At 40.8% G+C, this 18,551-nt stretch overlaps 1 protein-coding gene across 4 annotated transcripts in view; it reads right to left on the reverse strand.

Annotated features, from left to right (window-relative positions):
• LOC108699256 (coiled-coil domain-containing protein 9B) overlaps positions 1-18,267 on the reverse strand; it is a 41,435-nt gene extending 23,168 nt beyond the window's left edge. Inside the window, exons 1-4 of one of the 4 annotated variants that reach the window (XM_018231230.2) lie at positions 18,182-18,267; positions 8,163-8,205; positions 5,589-5,699; positions 3,382-3,486 (exon numbers count right to left, since the gene is read on the reverse strand). In XM_018231230.2, the coding sequence (XP_018086719.1) occupies positions 3,382-3,486; positions 5,589-5,699; positions 8,163-8,205; positions 18,182-18,210 (288 nt within the window). In that variant the 5' untranslated portion in view covers positions 18,211-18,267. The other 3 variants (XM_018231231.2, XM_041573378.1, XM_041573377.1) reach the window with 3 other exon arrangements.
• Between the last annotated feature and the right edge of the window lie 284 nt (positions 18,268-18,551).

Consider the following 18,551-nt stretch of genomic DNA (forward strand, 5'->3'; position numbering starts at 1 on the left):
CCCACTGAGACTGATTCAGTTACATTAAGTAGGAGAAATAACAGCCTGCCAGAAGTAATTCCATCCTAAAGTGCAGGCACAAGTCACATGACTGGAGCAGCTGAGAAACTGACAAAATGTCTAGCCCCATGTCAGATTTCAAAATTGAATATAAAAAAATCTGTTTGCTCTTTTGAGAAATGGATTCCAGTGCAGAATTCTGCAGAAGCAGCACTATTAACTGTTGTGTTTTGGAAAAAACATGTTTTTCCATGACAGTATCCCTTTAACGTTTCAATTATTTTCTTAAACAAGGTATGGAGACCCAAATTACAGAAAGGCCCCTTAACTGGAAAACTACAGGTCTAAGTATTCCGGATATAGATCCCAGAAAACATCAGGTCCAGGAGAATTCTGGATAACAGATCCTATACCTGTATCGACAATAACTGTGCAATCAAATGCAAGCCGAAGGACTGCATAACTATGGCCTGTTGGGAGGGGGTTTTATCACCACCACCAACTCAATCCTGCACCTGCAATAATCCACAAACCATTCTCCTGAGAACACAGGTAGGGTGACTCGTTCCGCAGAATTTGTTTTCTGTCACTCTTTCATTAATTTCAAGTTTGATTTCCATAGAGACAGCACTGGTGTTAATAGAGGCAATGTTCACCTGAGACAATCCCCTTGTTCACCTGGGACAATCACCTTATTTCTCAATGTTATGTCAGTCAATAACAAAACATACTCAGAATTCATTTGCCACCTGGTCCAACTATCTGTAACTGAGCTTTGCTGCTGATCTGACATTCAAGCTTAAAGCTGAAGCCAAGTATAGCACTGCATCTGGGGAAGGTGCTCAGGCATAGCACTTTGGTGTCTCCGGATTTAACAAGCTTTGCTAAAATGCAAGCCAATGTTCACTGCAAACTGTGTTACTTTCACATGCATATACACAATGTTCTTAGAAAGGCATATGTTTTCTCTGTAACTGCAAAACAAGACGTTGGCCCCAAAGCTTTATTTTGAGAGACTACCATACATTATGGTATAAATAAATTAGTATTTTTTGTTTACAAAACATCATCCCCATACATCACCCACGTCGGATAAAAAAGATCCTGCAAATGTAATGTATTGGGCACACAAAATATTACTATAGTGTGAGATATGGAGTTTATTTAGGAGCCAAATATGTATGTTTTCGGTGTGTGGAAATAAAACAGGAAAGCCACACACTCAATTCATATATTGCCCTAGTCAAAATCAAACCCAGGAACCCAGTGCTATGAAGCAGCAATGCTAACCAATAGTGATGTGCAGGTCGAGAAAAACTAGACTGGCACACCAGGCCACCGCAACCAAACAGAACCTACCTGCACCGGGGTAAACCCGAGGGTACATGGGTATCAGGCCAGCCCGCACATCACTACTTACCAATAGTAACTGAGAAGCTGCACAATACAGCTTAAGTGAATGTGGGTGGATGTGCGGCCAAGTCTTCCTGTAATAATTGCTAAAGTGTCACAGCAGAACCAATTCAAAAGTCAAAAGTGCCACACTTACACTAATGCACTGTTTGGAGCATTGGGTGCACACTGTATTCCTCTCTGCAAAGGTTACTTCCACATGAAAATAATGACTCCAGCAGAAACATTGCCTTGATATACCAGCTTGATAAAGGGCTGGTATAGCCTGAAACGTTGCCTTGCTAGTGGCACAAATAAAAGTTTATATCACTGATCAGAGTGCTGCATTATTTTCAAGCAGTTTCAAAGTGGTGATCCAAACTGGGCCGAATCAGTAATCAAATCAGGTGCCCAGAACTGTCCAAACTTTCAAGCAGGTATTTAACAAACCCTGATCATATATCAGCTGGGAAGGCTGGAGTTTTGGCCCCACATTCAAGCCAATAAGATACTGACAGTCAGGATTGGCAGAAAGCAGCAGCCAGCGTCAGATTACATTTTATTCCAATGACATTTAGTCTGATACAGTTTTGCATTTCAAAACACTGTAAAGATGGCCATACGCAATAAGATCCGGTCGTTTGGCAAGGACACCAAACAAGCAGATCTGCCCCGATATGATCGCCAAAAGATGGGCGACAGGGTAGGGACTAGGGGTAGGTACTATGGTAGGCAGAAGAGGCATGTGCCTAAGGCCTAAAAGCAGGGTGGTATCAGGCACATACCTTTTAGCCGCCTACCCCTGTTCAGGGCCTTCCCTTCACCACTTGCTTCATATTTTCTGGCCCATTGTACATCACCTGGTTGTCAGTACATGCATACAGGCGGTTGATCATACACAGCGTGTACATGAGGCGGGGACTGAAAGCTGGCCGGCAGGGTAGCACGGGGCACCCGACCGGCTTCAACTGCCTATGGTGGGCCATATCAAGCTAATCTGATCTTTCTGCCCTACGACAAAACAATCAGCTTACAATGACGGGCATATGGGAAGAAGACTGCATCAACCAGCCGACCTCGCAAATTTTTGGCCAGGTATCTGTCTGGGAGGTGTAAAGGACCCGAATCGGCATCTTAAAATCTGCCCATGTACCGCCACCTTAACCAAAGTCAGCTCTACACCAATAAACAGACCATTTCCCACAATGTCTTGCATGCTCTTTACAGGTGTATTAATCAGCTGGCTTCTGCTACCTTGTTTCAATGGTCAGAAAAAGCAGTGCAGAAAATAGCACGGAACCGGCAAATATAGCATTCCATAGCAATTACAAACAAATTGAAAAGAATTTATAGAAGAAAGTTCTTAGAAGCTAAAACGTCTTTTATAATATGGACTGACCCACCATTTTAATTATTAATATTTTTATATATTATTATATTTATATATTCAGGCTCTGTTGTTTTTAAATGAACATGTATATGTAAGTAAAATGGCCTTTAGACATTCAAATATTTAAGTAGACATTTTAAGTATTACAGATACCTATACTGGCACAGATTTACAGTAGCCATTACTAGCGGAGAAACCTAGGGTGTGGTCCTTGCTATAAAAATAGCATAGAGGGCAGTTGGCAGCTGACCTGGCAGTTGACCAATCCCCCAATGCTGTCAAGCCACTTTCTGGCTTCTTGTAAAACACTGAGCACAAAAGATGTCTGACTAACCGCCCAGTGAGACAATGGCTGCATAGTTAAGGCTATAAGAGTCAATAATACTTTCTTAGAAACATGGGAAAATAAAGCAAATGGAAAGTAAATATACTGTGAATTCAAGTCGTGCTACTGCCATTTGCTACAGAATAATATGAAGGCATAGTGGCCTTTTAGAACTCAATGCTTCATACTGCTATAGTTTTACTGAAATTTGATTAAAAAAAACCAAACATATTTGCTTCAACTGAAATCTGATTTTACAGATTCAATCACTTACGTTCGCTGTTTTAGTAATTGTAATGGTCAGGCTATCTGGTTTAGGTCTCTGCGAGGTGACTGCCATGCCAATTTTTTCTGCATTCTTTCGATCCTCTTCAATTTCCTGTAAAAAGTAAGGTTTTAGTTGACTCATGAAATACTGGAAGCAAAGGGGTCTAATACATTGTCTTGCAGATTTTTATTTTTGATTGCTCCTTATCTCCATGCTATCCATATTGAGGCAGTGGAAGGGACCTGACAAGACTGCTGACAATATGTAATGGTTTTTATATAGTGAAAGCAAACACAGAGACAAAAAGACAGAATGCACTCCTTATTGCACAGAGCCAGAAGTTTCCCAAAAAGGAAAAGAAAAAAGGTTACGGCCTCACATGGTGAAGTACAGGCTGTGTTTAGCAGCAGGTTTTGAGTCTTGTGGCCTTCATTTTTTTGGGGTGAAACACAAAGAATATGTTGGGGGCAACACTTGAATACAAGGAACAAGGATTTCGGTTTTTAAAGCGATGTTTTCTTGAAGCTTTTTTGATTTTTTGTTTTCTAAAGGCAGACGTGTCCCTCGGTTCAGCACATATGACCCGACTGGGCCATAAGTCAAACTAATTTTAAAGGACAGGGTCATTAAAATTAAGAAAAAAAATAAACTATTCCCCAACCACCTATTTAGCTTAATGGATGCACTTGTAGTATCTGTTGTTCAGTTACTGTTAAAATAAAAAGCCTTTCATTTTTTTCTAAAACAATGTGTAATATTATGAAAAGCTGTTATGTTTTAGAAAGGGAAAAACTGGGTTACTTTATAGTAGCTTTGTGTGCTTGTTTGAATGTGTGTAACGGCCACCGGAAGAGGTATAGGGTTATTTTAATATAAATCTTGTTTGGAAGAATCAAAAAACCAGGTGATCTTTATGTGATTCAGCAACCAACATACAGATCATTTGGCCCCTCCAGCAGCCAATGACTAGACTCACCAAACTGATACCTGGACAGGCTGTTCTGAGTTTTTTAGCTCAAAAGTGAGCAGATTCTATTGGCCCACGTATGAAGGCCTTAAGCTAGGAGAAAATAAGGCAGCTTAATGGAAAATTATACCCCCAAAATTAATACTTAAGCAAAAGATAGTTTACCGTATATATTCGAGTATAAGCAGAGTTTTTCAGCCCCCAAAATATGTTGAAAAACTCTACCTCGGCTTATACTCGGGTCAAACTCAAAAACGGTCGCCGACTTCCAAGAATAGTCGCTGGCGTCCAAGAATGGTCACCGGCATCCAAAAACGAGACGCCGGCACCTCCAATGGGAGCAGAAACCCTCAATTTTTTGATTGAAGCTTACCAGAAGCTGCTGCATTTCTCACCCTAGGCTTATACTCGAGTCAATAAGCTTTCCTAGTTTTTGGAGGTAAAATTAGGTACCTCGGCTTATACTCTGGGCGGTTTATACTCGAGTATGTACGGTATATCATATTAAGTGACATATTAAAGGAACTTATCAAACTGGAATATTTATTTAAGTAAATACTGCCCTTTTACATCTCTTGCCTTGAACCACTATTTTATGATAGTCTGTGTGCTGCCTCAGAGATCACCTGACCAGAAAAACTACAGCTCTAACTGTAACAGTGTGGAATCAAAAGGCAGAACTCTGTTAATTGGCTCATCTGACCTAACATGTATGGTTTGTTTGTGTGCACCGTGAAACCTAGGATCCCAGCGGGCGCCCCTTATTTTTTAAAATGGTAATTTTCTATTTATGATTACCCAATGGAACATAATACAAAAAAAGTATATTATTATGAAAATGGTTTATTTATATGAAGCAGGGTTTTATATATGAGCAGTTTTATGCAATATATTTTTTAGAGAGACTTACATTGTTAGGGGTTATAGTTTTCCTTTAAGTGACCAATGCAACTACATTTCTGACCAACTAGCCAAAAACAATATTTCCATATTTGGACAAACTGTATTTTAAATTATTGTTCAGTTGGGCTGTATTGTTACATAAAAGTTTGCTGAAGCAGAACAAGTCAAAGCACTGAATATTTAGATTCTTTAAGACCTGTATGAATGTGACAAAACATCCCTATTGTAGCATAAGTAAACCGGTAAATGAGTTAAGAAATAAACGTGAAACATTGACTGGAAGAAAATAACATATGATAAAAACATTAAAACTTTTCTTTGCAAACATTCATTTGATGCCTACTTGATACCGTCGTATAAGGACTTCATTCTTTTTTCTTAATGCTTCGATCTTTTTATCAAGCTCTGCATCTTTCTGTTGTTTCTTTTTAACTTCCCCATCAGGTGCCGCCTCCTGGTTAAACAAAAATTTGATATACACCAAAGAATGCTGATGCCATGTGAGATTCTTAAGCAGTGAGAACCTCACAGAGTCATAAGCCAATAATAACACTGCAAGTGAAAAACTGACCTATGATGTAAAGGTTACTAGCGACATTCAGACTGATACGAGTGACAAAACAAAAGTAAAAAGTATTATGATATGCCTATAGCAGCATGCACAAATGCCAGAATTAGAGCGTTGTTTCTGTACATGATCATACTCTATTCACATACATTCCTATTTTAAAAGTCTTTTTTGCACAGCCCAAAATTCTCAGGGCTCTGTCTGTATGCCATAAAAGACTTCCAGCTGTTTTAAGGGATTCTTCTATTGCCGGATAGATTTTCATTGAAGCAGAGAGCATGCTCATTAGACACCTCTGAGGTCAAATGGAGAAGGAAAGCTCAGAAAAGTGAAGGGGCAGAGATTCACTCTAGACAAGAAAGTATCAGAGAGCTGCAGTTGAGCTGCTTGTGATACAGAATCTACTGAGGCAGAATGCAGGGCGAAAAGTATGTTGTTCTGTGCACTCTTTAGAGTTATTTTTAAGGAATTTCATAATAAAAGGCTTACTTATTGTTTAAGGGCAGAGACACACTGTCAGATTCGTGGAGATTAGTCACCCAGCGTCAAATCTCCTCTTCTTCGGGGCGACTAATCTCCCCGAACTGCCTTCCCACAGGCTAGAATGAAAATTGACGGCGGGATGGCAATCGGATCATTTCGTCTTCAGAAGTCGCCCTAAGTTTCCTTGTGAGGCAACTTCGTAAAACAAAGCGCTCTGAGTGCCATCTCGCCGTTGATTTTCATTCTAGCAGGCGGGAAGGCAGTTCAGGGAGATTAGTCGCCCCAAAAAAAAAAAAAAAAACTGGAGATTTGTCGACTAATCTCCCAAAAACCGACAGTGTGTCTCTGCCCTAAAGGGGCTGCATTAGGGTTGCTACATTCCTTTTAACTTGAATAAACCCGGCCTTCAGGAGTGGGAGGTGATGTCATGAGGCAGGGTGACGACATCACTGGTCAGGGAAATGGGTTTGGTGGGTGGGGAATGGTCGGAGTCGGCATATAAATGGACAGGGAATAAGCACAGAGAGGGTCAGGGAAGGGAGAGATTTATAGGGTGTTGCAAATATACCAGCAATTGTACTGCCGGTGAATTCGTAATTTCCGGCCCTAGCTGGTGATTTCCCAGAAGTTGCATACGCCGTACAACATTTAAATTTGAAATTTCAATTTCAATTGAAATAGATGAGTGCAATGAAACAGAAGGGTGTGTGCTAAACATTGCCTATTGTTTTAATCATTACTTTTTTAATTACTTCTTGAGCTAAACAGGGCAAACAAAAAAAACGGAAGCTATTCCATGTTTGGTCAATGGCCAAAGAAGCCAAAAGACTTATTACTCTGTCAACCTTACAAAGTTATTGCTATAGTTACTTTTTATTGTTAATCTTTCTATTCAGGTCTTCTCTTATTCACATTTCAATCTCTCATTCATATTACTGCTTGATTTGCTAGGACACACTGGACCCTAGCAAACCGGATAGCATATGAAATTCCACACTAGAGAGCTGGTGAACAAAAAGCTTTATAAAGCAACGTGAAGCCCAAATGCATTACACTCAGGGGCAGATTTACTAAGGGTCGAATATCGAGGGTTAATTAACCCTCGATATTCGACTAGGAACTAAAATCGTTCGACTTCGAATATCGAAGTCGAACGATTTAGCGCTAATCGTACGACCGAAGGATTATTCATTCGATCGAACGATTAAATCCTTCGAATCGAACGATTCGAAGGATTTTAATCCAACGATCGAAGGAATATCCTTCGATCAAAAAAACACAGGCAAGCCTATGGGGACCTTCCCCATAGGCTAACATTGAGTTCGGTAGCTTTTAGCTGCCGAACTAGGGGGTCGAAGTTTTTCTTAAAGAGACAGTACTTCGATTATCGAATGGTCGAATAGTCGAACGATTTTTAGTTTGAATCGTTCGATTCGTAGTCGTAGTTGAAGGTCAAACTAGCCCATTCGATGGTCGAAGTAGCCAAAAAAACACTTCGAAATTCGAAGTTTTTTTAATTCGAATCTTTCACTCGAGCTTTGTAAATCTGCCCCTAAATGTTTATTTAAAAAAGTGTACTACCCAGCAATTCTCTCTTTTTGTTTAACATCTCCTTTAAATGGTATTCTCACCTGCAATGTATAAAACCCAGCAAAGCAACATTAAGCTGTATCACCAATAGATCATATTATTTTATTACAGTTCTGATGTGTCTTAGTAAGCTCCTACAAGTGAAGTTTTTATTTTGTGACAGCACAAGCATAAAATGTGATAATGCTGGTAGTGTCTAGGCATCTTCAATGAAGAAACAGCTATGGGCTTATAAGATTCAATAATAACAGTGGGCAAAAGACGTAAGTTACTCACCTTCTGGCATTCATCATCCATTGCGAAGGATTCAGGATTCAATCTAGAATTTTAAAAAAAGTTTGAAATGTTTTATAAACACAGATATGAAGGATTTGTATAAGGGAATACACCAACCAATTGACAGGGCAAAGTTATTAATACTGCACAACTGACACAATAGGAGTTGCAATCATGTCCGCGCCCGTGTCAACCATTGGTACCCAATTGCGGTCCCATTAGGACCCTGCCTGCTGCCTGTGCAGTTTATAACGAGTGCTCAGAAATGTTGTATTCATACAAACAAATTTACATTACTACATTAAATTCAGACTCATTATAATAATGCTTTATTCACCAACTTCTCAGAGAAACTGCTTGAGCTGTACACACATTGTGCATCTATTTTAGAGAGTTTGTGCAAACCAAAATGTGAACATCTGATTGGGATGCTGTCCAGGTGCACATCTGCCCAATGTTTATTAATAAACCCATTTGTGTTCTTCAGCCTGAAATATAACATGTTAACTTTTAAGAAGTCAGGGGCCACACTTGAGGCCCTTGAACTCTTAGATCTTGCCCAACGCCCTTTCTGTAAAGATCTGTACTTCAGAAAAAAAAAAAAAAACCTTTTGAAGCTTTTGAAGAAAACCCATGGTGTAACCGTATATTTCAGTGTATATGAATTGTGTTGTATTTTGGTGTTACTAGCCCTTTAACTGGCAGATATTCCTTACAAGCAGGTTCTATAAATATAAGCTTGCTGACGTAGTTCCGAGCTGCGCTGCATAATCCTTCCCAAGGAGTCACAGTTTGGAAATGTCTAATTACCAGCTCCATCCAACTGCGCACAGCTGTGCAAAATATGCAAACTCACTTTCAGTTTTTCTTGATTAAAAAAGGCATGGCTATCTAGAAAAAAACTTCAATCAATTTCTGCAATTACTGTCATCTATGCAAGTAAAAAATGTAACCGTGAATAATATTAAGAAGCAGCGTATCTGGAAAATACAATAAAAGGGAAAACTGGTTAATTAGCATGGTATAATAGAAATCAGTTTCAACAACTGAAAAAAGAAAGAAGAGTTTCCTGTAAAATGATTAGGAATAAGTAAACATGAAAGTACTAGTATTTCCCATTTTAGGAAGCAAGTAAGTACACTAGCAGCGATAAGTCTGTAACACGGCTTTAGCCAGGCCAGGGACTGGGAATTTATAACAGGAAAAGTACGTACATTTAAATGAGGAAGATGAATAAGAAACAAAAGAGTATGTAGTTCTCCTTAATTAAATCACACTGCTCCCTTAACAACTGCTGTGCTATTAGAGGCCACCATCCTGGTATGGAAAACAACAAATAGCACAGAACAGAAGGCACCGTATTCTCATGAGAGGTTTCTGGGCACTGATTTTAATCGAAGACAAAAATATCTCTCTTTAAAACAGTGACACAAGATGAACAAGCATGGCGCTGCATTCAGGGCATGCTGCACAACTGAAACGTACTTACTCTCAGGACTCGTGCTCCCCATTTCCAACAGCTGCGACACAAACCCCTACATTCTAAATGTTCTAAATAATCTAATTACAGGACCGGCCACACTGGCTGAAACACTGTGCATGTGACATTAAGACACAATCAATGAGCTGGCTTCTTGGCTTCTGACACAACAGCTTAAAAGGAACGGCACAAAGGCAGCACTCACAGTTCTGTGCATGTTGGCTGGGCAGGATCCAAAGAAGAGCTGGAGCAGGAGACACATCGGTCTATGTGCTGGCTGCTCAGCACACCAGATCATGTTTTCATTACAAAAGCCTTCTCTGGGCTGCCAGCCAAAGCACGGGCTGCCTAATAATCCATCCAAAGACAGGGCATTTCACTGCGCCTGTGCCCTGCCAGCTAGAAAGGTCACACTGATCCAAGCTCTTTCCATTATGCTGTAGCACAAGAAAAAACTGTGCAAAGAAAAAGTGCCATTACTCTGGAGAACGCCTTCTAAAACAAGATTTTTTTTACATTTAGTAGTGACTGTGCATAAGGCTAGTGGAGGGGGAGCGAGTCTCATGTGATGTTTTCCAGTGGCCCAGGGCCAAAACATGGCAGATGTTAAATCTTTCGAAGGGCTGTTGGGCCATGGTCTCCACTGACTTTGGGAGGTACCAAAAGTTATTTTGCAAAGGTTAGGAGAGACATGGTGCTCCAGAATAATTTGTAAATGACTCACTAAATAGTGAATGTGGTCTGGGTGCTCCAGCCCCCCAGCTTTAGGGAGCGGTACAGCAAAGGATAAGTAGGAACAGGGCCAACCGGCACTCAAATGGATCCACAGGACCAGAGATTAGTTAAAAAATATTTTTATTTATACAAAGTTAAAAAAATGTGTATCATCTCCATCCGCCCTACACGTTTCGCACCCACTTAGGGCACTTAGTCATGGGCTCTCAAAGGTACCAAAATTTACCCTCCCCCTGTGATTCTATTCACTAACTTGATACCCCAGGTCGGTGCTCCTGTTAGCAGAAAACTGCCTGGTTTTTCGTGGAGAGCACTACAGAACGATCCTCTTCTTCCCCTTTTATCTGCAAAATCCTCGGGCCGCACAAAGTAAGAGAAAGCAAGAAGATTGCTAAGTGGTGCTTGCAGGAAGAACCCTGGGACAGGGCAGTTTTCTACTAAGCTCTGCAGATCAACCGAGGTCTGAATCAAACTCAGAACTCCAGCACAGCAAGGAAGCTATCCAGTGTTGGACCAGGGTGTCTGGGACCCACTGGGGCTGTCACCCAGGTTGCAAGAAAGAAATGCAAGGTAACAAGGCAGAAGGCGACAGTCAGGAGGAAGGCCGGGGTGGAACAGAAAGTGAAAGAGAAAGGGAGGTTGCAGTTTCATGCAGGTGAATCCCCTGTTTTTTTGCAAAAGCAGCATGTGGGGAAGGAGCCCATCATAGAGGAACAGGGGAAGAAAAGAAGGGCCCCTGAAATGGGAGAGCAGGGAGTTTCAGAGAGAGCGGGGCTGGTGTTTCTGGAAGAGGAAGGTGATTGCAGAGAAGTAAAGGGAATTCAGATAAAGAGATTTCGGGAAGGATTGGAGGAATCAAAGGCCCCAAAGAAAACTAAGGGTAAGGACCACACACTAACTGCCCGGCGATAAATCGCCTTTTCTTCGGGTGACTAATCTCCCCGAAAAGCCTTCCTGACGGCTAGAATCTAAATCGCTGGCGGGATGGCACTCTGAGCACTTCGTTTTCCGGACAGCAAAAACTCCAGGCAGTATATTACCCAATTTTGAAAGCACAGAAAACGGCATACTTAAAATTCCATGGCCAAAAAATCCTAAAACATTAGGTTTACCCCAGAAAATCATATATAATTTAAGTACACATTCTGCTGATTCCAAACTATGTCGCTCTACTCCTAACTACCACACATCAAAGCTTGTCTGAATGTAGCGTTTTTTAGAAAAGTTTATTGAAATTCTGAAAACTCACTTCAAAGGTTTTATTTTGCTGCTCCGCATATCCCACACTATATTTGGTACCAAGAAAAAGCACCCTGAATAGGATAGCCAGGGGTCCACTGAACAGTTTGATGCCCATTGTGCATAGGTTTACTAAAGTAGGACATTACTTCAGCTACTGAAAAATCAACACATTTACTGCATTTTTTGTGGGGTAAAAACACTGAAAAATATTTTTACCCCCCAAAACCATATATTTTTGTAAAGTACGCATTCTACCGAATCTAAAATGGGTACCCATGCCATGAATTCTCACTTATGACACTCTGGCTACTACAATATAAGCACCTGGTATGTGTATTATGTGCCATGAGACCCCCTAACAGTATGGAGACCCAAGAAATTCATATATTTCACGAAAGTACACATTCCTACAAATATAAAACGGGTAAATGTTTTTCTACTGCAAACTATCAAACTGCAAAGCTATGCCAAACAAACACTTTTTTTTAAAATTTCTGAAAATCGTCACAAAGCTTGCATTTTACTCCATTATATACCCTAAACATGAACGCCAGGGGTCTACTGAATCTGAATATACTCAAGTATAAGCCGACCCGAGTATAAGCCAAGGTACCTAATTTTACCTACGAAAACTGGGAAAACTTATTGACTCTAGTATAAGCCTAGACACAACTACAGCCCTGTCTCCCAGCAGCGCACATTCCGCCAAAGCGACCCCCCCAGCGATCAACCGGACTTCTTTGCAAAGTTGATGGTGACAGAGAATTGCCAAACGGATTACTGTGTGCATTGTCCCACTACCATGTGCAGAGGGTGCTGTGTGATATTGCCATCACTGTTAATCCTTCATATAACCAACAGAGGGTGCTGTGTGATATTGCAGTCACTGTTATTCTTTCATATAACCAACAGAGGGCACTGTGTGATATTGCAGTCACTGTTATTCTTTCATATAACCAACAGAGGGCGTTGTGTGATATTGCAGTCACTGTTAATCTTTCATATAACCAACAGAGGGCGCTGTGTGATATTGCAGTCACTGTTATTCTTTCATATAACCAACAGAGGGCGCTGTGTGATATTGCAGTCACTGTTATTCTTTCATATAACCAACAGAGGGCGCACTGTTATTCTTTCATATAAGCAACAGAGGGCGCTGTGTGATATTGCAGTCTTTCCCCAAGCAAACTGTTGGTATAGGAATGATTAAAAGTGACTGCAATCTCAGCTACTGCCCGCTGACCCGAGTATAAGCCGAGGTAGACTATTTCAGCACATTTTGGATGCTGAAAAACTCAGCTTATACTCGGGTATATACGGTATGAGAAGTAGAGCAGTGTTAAAGGTGTTCCCATTATGTCACAAATAGAGACTGTGATTGCCAGTGAAGGAATCATTCTGGAGCCACTTTATCACCTTTTTATCTTTTGTGCTTCATCACGTCCAAAATCATGAAATATTGTTGCAAATAAAGTTCTTGGGAGAAATTCCATTATTCGCATTCTGGTGTCTGAGTGGGAAATGACACTGCACTGTTCACACTAGAATCTATTGTATAAATAATCTGAATAGCATTGGAATGAATGGAATTGTACATTTTATTGCGAGAAGAGCAACTTCTGTAGGAGACACAGACATCTGTCAGCAATATAATCCCACCCAAATGTCCTATTCTGTGTGTCCCAAATAGAGTAGGGGTGTTGCTCTCACTGTCTACAATTAATAGAAAAGCCCCTGCAACAATACAATATTCTGCTATCGTAGGGAACATACACATGGCGTGTAGACTGACCATGTGTTTGCAGATATAAAGTGAAGTTGAATGCAACCCCATACAAAAACAAAAGGCTACACTCTTTTTGTTATTGTGATTTTTTTATTACTCATCTTTCTATTCAGGCCCTCTCCTATTCATATTCCAGTCACTTATTAAAATCAATTCAAGGTTGCTAGGGTAATCAGGACCCTAGCAACCAGATTGCTAGAATTGCAAATTGCTGCAGAATAAAATGTTAACTAAAAAACCATAAATTAAAAAAAAAAAAGAAAACCTATCACAAATGGTCTCAGAATATCACTCCCTACATCGTACTAAAAAAGTGTAATGGTGAACAACCCGTTTAAAGGAGCAGCAACAACAAAAACAAAGTGCATCAAAGTAATTTAAATATAATATACTGTTGCTCTGCACTTATGCGTTTGCTTTAGAAAGACCGTTATAGTTTAAATTAACAAGATGCTGTGTAGCTATGGGGGCAGCCATTCAAGCTTCAAAACGCATCCGTTAATAGTGCTGCTCCAGCAGAATTCTACACTGAAATCAGTTTCTTAAAGGAGCACAAATATTGTTTTATATTTAATTTTGACATTGGGCTAGACATTTTGTCAGTTTCCCAGCTGCCCCAGCCATGTGACTAGTACTCTCTTGTCACTATTTACTGCAATTTGGAGTGATATCATCCCTTCCTTTTCCACCCCCAGCAGCCTAACAACAGAACAATGGGAAGGTAAACAGATAGCAGCTCCCTAACACAAGATAACAGCTGCCTGGTAGATCAAAGAACAGCACTCAACAGTAAAATCCAGATCCCACGTTGACACATTCAGTTACATTGGGCAGGAGAAACAGCCTGCCAGAAAGCAGTTCCATCCTAAAGTGCTGGCTCTTTCTGAAAGCACATGACCAGGCAAAATGACCCGAGATGGCACCTACACACCAATATTATAACAACTAAAAATACACTTGCTGGTTCAGGAATGAAATTTTATATTGTAGAGTGAATTGTTTGCAGTGTAAACAGTGTAATTTAGAAATAAAAACAACACCATAAAAATCATGACAGAATCCCTATAACTAATAAAAGACCATTGTTTTGGACAGGGCTTATGTGTTATGTCACCTGTGCATTTTCTCCAGCTTGAATGGCTGCCCCCATGGCTAAATAGAAGTTTATTGATATAAACTACAGTAGTCTTTCTGTAGTAAACACAGCTTTTACCAGTGCATGCCAACAGTTTTTTGGTTTTTTTTTTTTGCTTTTTAAACTCTCATTTTTTGTTGGTGCTGTTCATTTAAACAAGAGGACCAACAGCCCCATGGGCATCAGTAGAAATCATGCGGGGTCATGACAGGCCCACAGCCAACTGATTTGGGGGGTTTGTTACATATATTAGAAATGGCCACAAAGAAATTACACTGGTGGTAATACAATACAACGTATCCAGGTCTGGGATTCAAAATAGGCCCTGGAATTTCAAGTACACAGAGGTCCAAACAGTCCCCTACCATCCCACTTAATAGTGACTGTATATGGCATCTTACAGCAGCCCCTCTGTCATTTGGAAGAATCCACAAATCAGCAAACTGGGATGGAATATAGCCAGGCCCCAGAATTCACTAAAGATAATAGCTGCAGCCACAAGTACATCAGGGCATTATGATCCGCTTGGTGCATCTGATATACGATATTTAATTGTAAATTGCTGCCCTCATGAGGGTTAGTGGTTTTCCAGCTAAATTGGGCTACTAATTTAAAGCCCAGGAGGGTTTTGAAAGTACAAAGTAACCAAGTTAGATCTGGGCTACTTTTTGGGCCTTTGGCTGGTTTGTACTTTAGAAACCAGCCAAAGTTTGTGTATTTTTTGTTTAACAATTTGCCAAGTTTAGTGTAAGGGCAGGACTACACGGCCGATTCCGCCACGCTGCGCAAAAATTGGCGGCATCACATCGGATGCGACGGAAATAAGGTAAGTAATGGCAGTGTACCGTATTTCCGCCACATCCGACGTGACGCCTGCGATTTGCGCAGCGCGTCGGAATCGCTGTGTAGTCCTGCCCCAAGACTACAATACAAGAAAATATGAATTAGGGAGCACCTTCCATCAGTTAGAGAACCAGTGGATGGTGTGCAGGGTCTGAAGTGCGGGTGAAGGGGTGGTTATTTATCATTGGCGATTGAAAGGGAGTATGGCGGTTTAACCATTAAGTGGGTCTGGGACCAATTCTGTAGGCTTCTGTTTTTCCCACTACCCACCTCTAATTTACCCACAGGCTACGCCAATAGTAATCAAACTTCAATAGAATCCTACCTCCATGGGTTAAATACTGTGGTGCTCTATCTGGGAACTTTGCTGCTCTTCAGTTCCATATATGTAGCAATAACAAAGAGAAATCAGATGTAAATCAATAATTCCAGCAGCACTCCGATATGTAAATCAAAGATTATTTATTCATGCCATTAGCAAAGCGACGTTTCGGGCTATTCCAGCCCTTTATCAAGGCTTGATAAAGGGCTGGAATAGCCCGAAACGTCGCTCTGCTAATGGCATGAATAAATAATCTTTGATTCACATATCGGAGTGTTGCTGGAATTATTGATTTACAGTGGAGTTTTTCCTTGGGCAGAGAGGAACACAGCTGTGCACCCGACGCTGCAAAAGGCGATCTAGTGTAAGTGTGGCACCTTATTGATTTGATTTGACTAAAGAGAAATCAGATGGCACTCACCAAGCAAAATGTGCTGAATTTTTATGATTTATTCAGATCTCTGCACAATGTTTATGGGGATCAACCGCCTTTTCTCAAGTGCTCACTTGAGAAAGGGGGTTGATCCCCTGAAACGTTGTGCAGAGATCTGAATTGCATTATATGCATTATGGGATTGCATTATATTATTATTTTTGATTTATTCATTAAAAGTTAAGTTTTAAGCTTGTACACAGAGGGATTATATTAAGGGATGCGAAGGTGCAATTCAAAGGGTCAGTTCTTTTTTCTTCGTTTAAGACTACAATACCCAGCATGCAATGGGACTCTGTACCCCAGTCTCCCGTCACTCTTAAAGGACCAGTAACATCAAAAAAAATATTGAAAATTTGTTAGTATACATCGAAAAAAAAACCCACCAAGACAATAAATCTTAAAGTCTTTATTAAGAAATAACTTACCAAAACTCTACTTGCGCTCCTCTTCAGAAAGCAATCGGGTAGATCCACCGTGCGGAGCTCGATTTCCCCTCCCTGCCTTTATAGGAGATAGCCGGGAGGAGAAATCGAGCACAGCAGGATGGATCGTCGCTGTGTCGCCTTTTCTGAAGAGGAACGGAAGCGGAGTTTCGGGAAGTTATTGCTTTATAAAGACTGCAATTTTAAAGTTTAATTTGTCTTGGTGTTTTTATTTTCTATGTATACTAACGAATTTTTTTTTTTTAAAAAATTTGATGTTACTGGTACTTTAAGCATTCTCGCATTTTCCAATAATGTTCCTCAATATCATTCAATTTTGGGGCAAAAATCTGATGGCCAGAAGGTCTAGAGGTTGACCTATTTTACCAATATTTATTGAAATTGTATATGTATTAAGGCCTTAAGGTGGCCATAGATGCAAAGATCTGCTCGTTTGGCGATGTTGCCAAACGAGCGGATCTTTCCCCGATATGCCATTAACAGGCATGTCTATATCGGGGGTAATCTGATTGTTCGGCCGTATGGCCGAACGATCAGATTACGATGTGCCGTTGGCTCTGGTCAGGTCAAAATCAAACCTGACCTATCGACCAAACGACCGATCTCCGCTGGACGAAAGATTTTGGTACTCTCCACACACGATCCGAAAATCGTAGGAATCCTCGATTCGTACGATCGGATCTGTGTGTCTATGGCCACCTTTATGCCCCCCCTCCCCCCGTACTTACACCCCTGGTGATTAGGGTTGCCACCTTTTCTGAGAACAAATACTGGCCTTGCTATATATTTTATCTTTTTACCCTTTTATTAACAATGGGATCCGCTATAATTTTCCAGGCTAAGCCGGTTAAATACCAACTAGGTGGCAACGCTACTTGTGATGGGTGAATCTGTCCCATTTTGCTACATGGAAAAAATCTTGAAACAGTTAAAATTTGAAAAAGGAATAATTTCACATTTATTCATTTAATTTTTTTTTAGACTTTTTTTCACTGCACATATTGTGCTATTTTTGGGCTATTTTTGAAGTGCCTCTTGGCTAGTTTTGGGGCTGGTTTGCCGACTTTGGCTGGTTTTGAAAATTAGACCCAGCAACCAGGTCCAGACTGAGAATTAAAATAGGACCTGGCATTTCAGGTACACAGAGGCCCAAGCAGCCCCCACCAGCCCACTAAATACTGATTTTCTATGGGACCTTATAGCAGCCCCTCTGGCATTTGCCAGAACCCACAGATTGCCAGTCCGGGCCTGTTGGCAACCCTGGACACTGTACAGGCTACAAAAACTGAAGAGAATATAAGGTGAGAGAGCAGTACTGTAGATCTGACAATGTACAACCTGCCACCCTCAAACTCTTGTATAACTACAACACTACAACTCCTTACCCGTCCTAAAGCATTTGTCGGTCTGTGGAACGAGGCTGACAGCGTAACAATGGCTGGGAGGCCGCAGGAACCAATGACAAACGGCCAATGAAAAAAAAAAAACGTCTCTAAATCATAATTGTCACAGGACACGTTATGAGTATAAGCAGGAGGAATGATTCAACCACATGCAAAGTAAGAACTATACACCACAAGCAAAGTCGGTCCATTACCTGTCACGCAACACCTTGCGCCACTCCATACTTTCCTGCGTAAAATACGCGCACCCGCCCCGAGAGCCGCTGAGCGCAAACCCCGCCCACAACTACTAACATCCTCACACCTACAAGTACAACAGCAGGGGGTGGTTTGTGTTCCTCACGTTTTAAAGCGATCTAACTGCGTTGTACGGCACCCCTGTGCGTAATAGTACGGTCCGACGTTTTCTGATTGGGAGAAATGACAATAATTTGTGGCGTGTTTGCCGAAACTAAGATGGTGGGGCTAACAAAGGGGTTCTACCACTTTCAAGTTTTGTGTTCATGGCCGAACTTAGCTAAATGAATACTGTGTGTATGAATAATAGTGTGTCTTTGTCAGTAA

This window comes from Xenopus laevis, chromosome 8L (genome assembly GCF_017654675.1).
Source record: "Xenopus laevis strain J_2021 chromosome 8L, Xenopus_laevis_v10.1, whole genome shotgun sequence".
NCBI lineage: Eukaryota > Metazoa > Chordata > Amphibia > Anura > Pipidae > Xenopus > Xenopus laevis.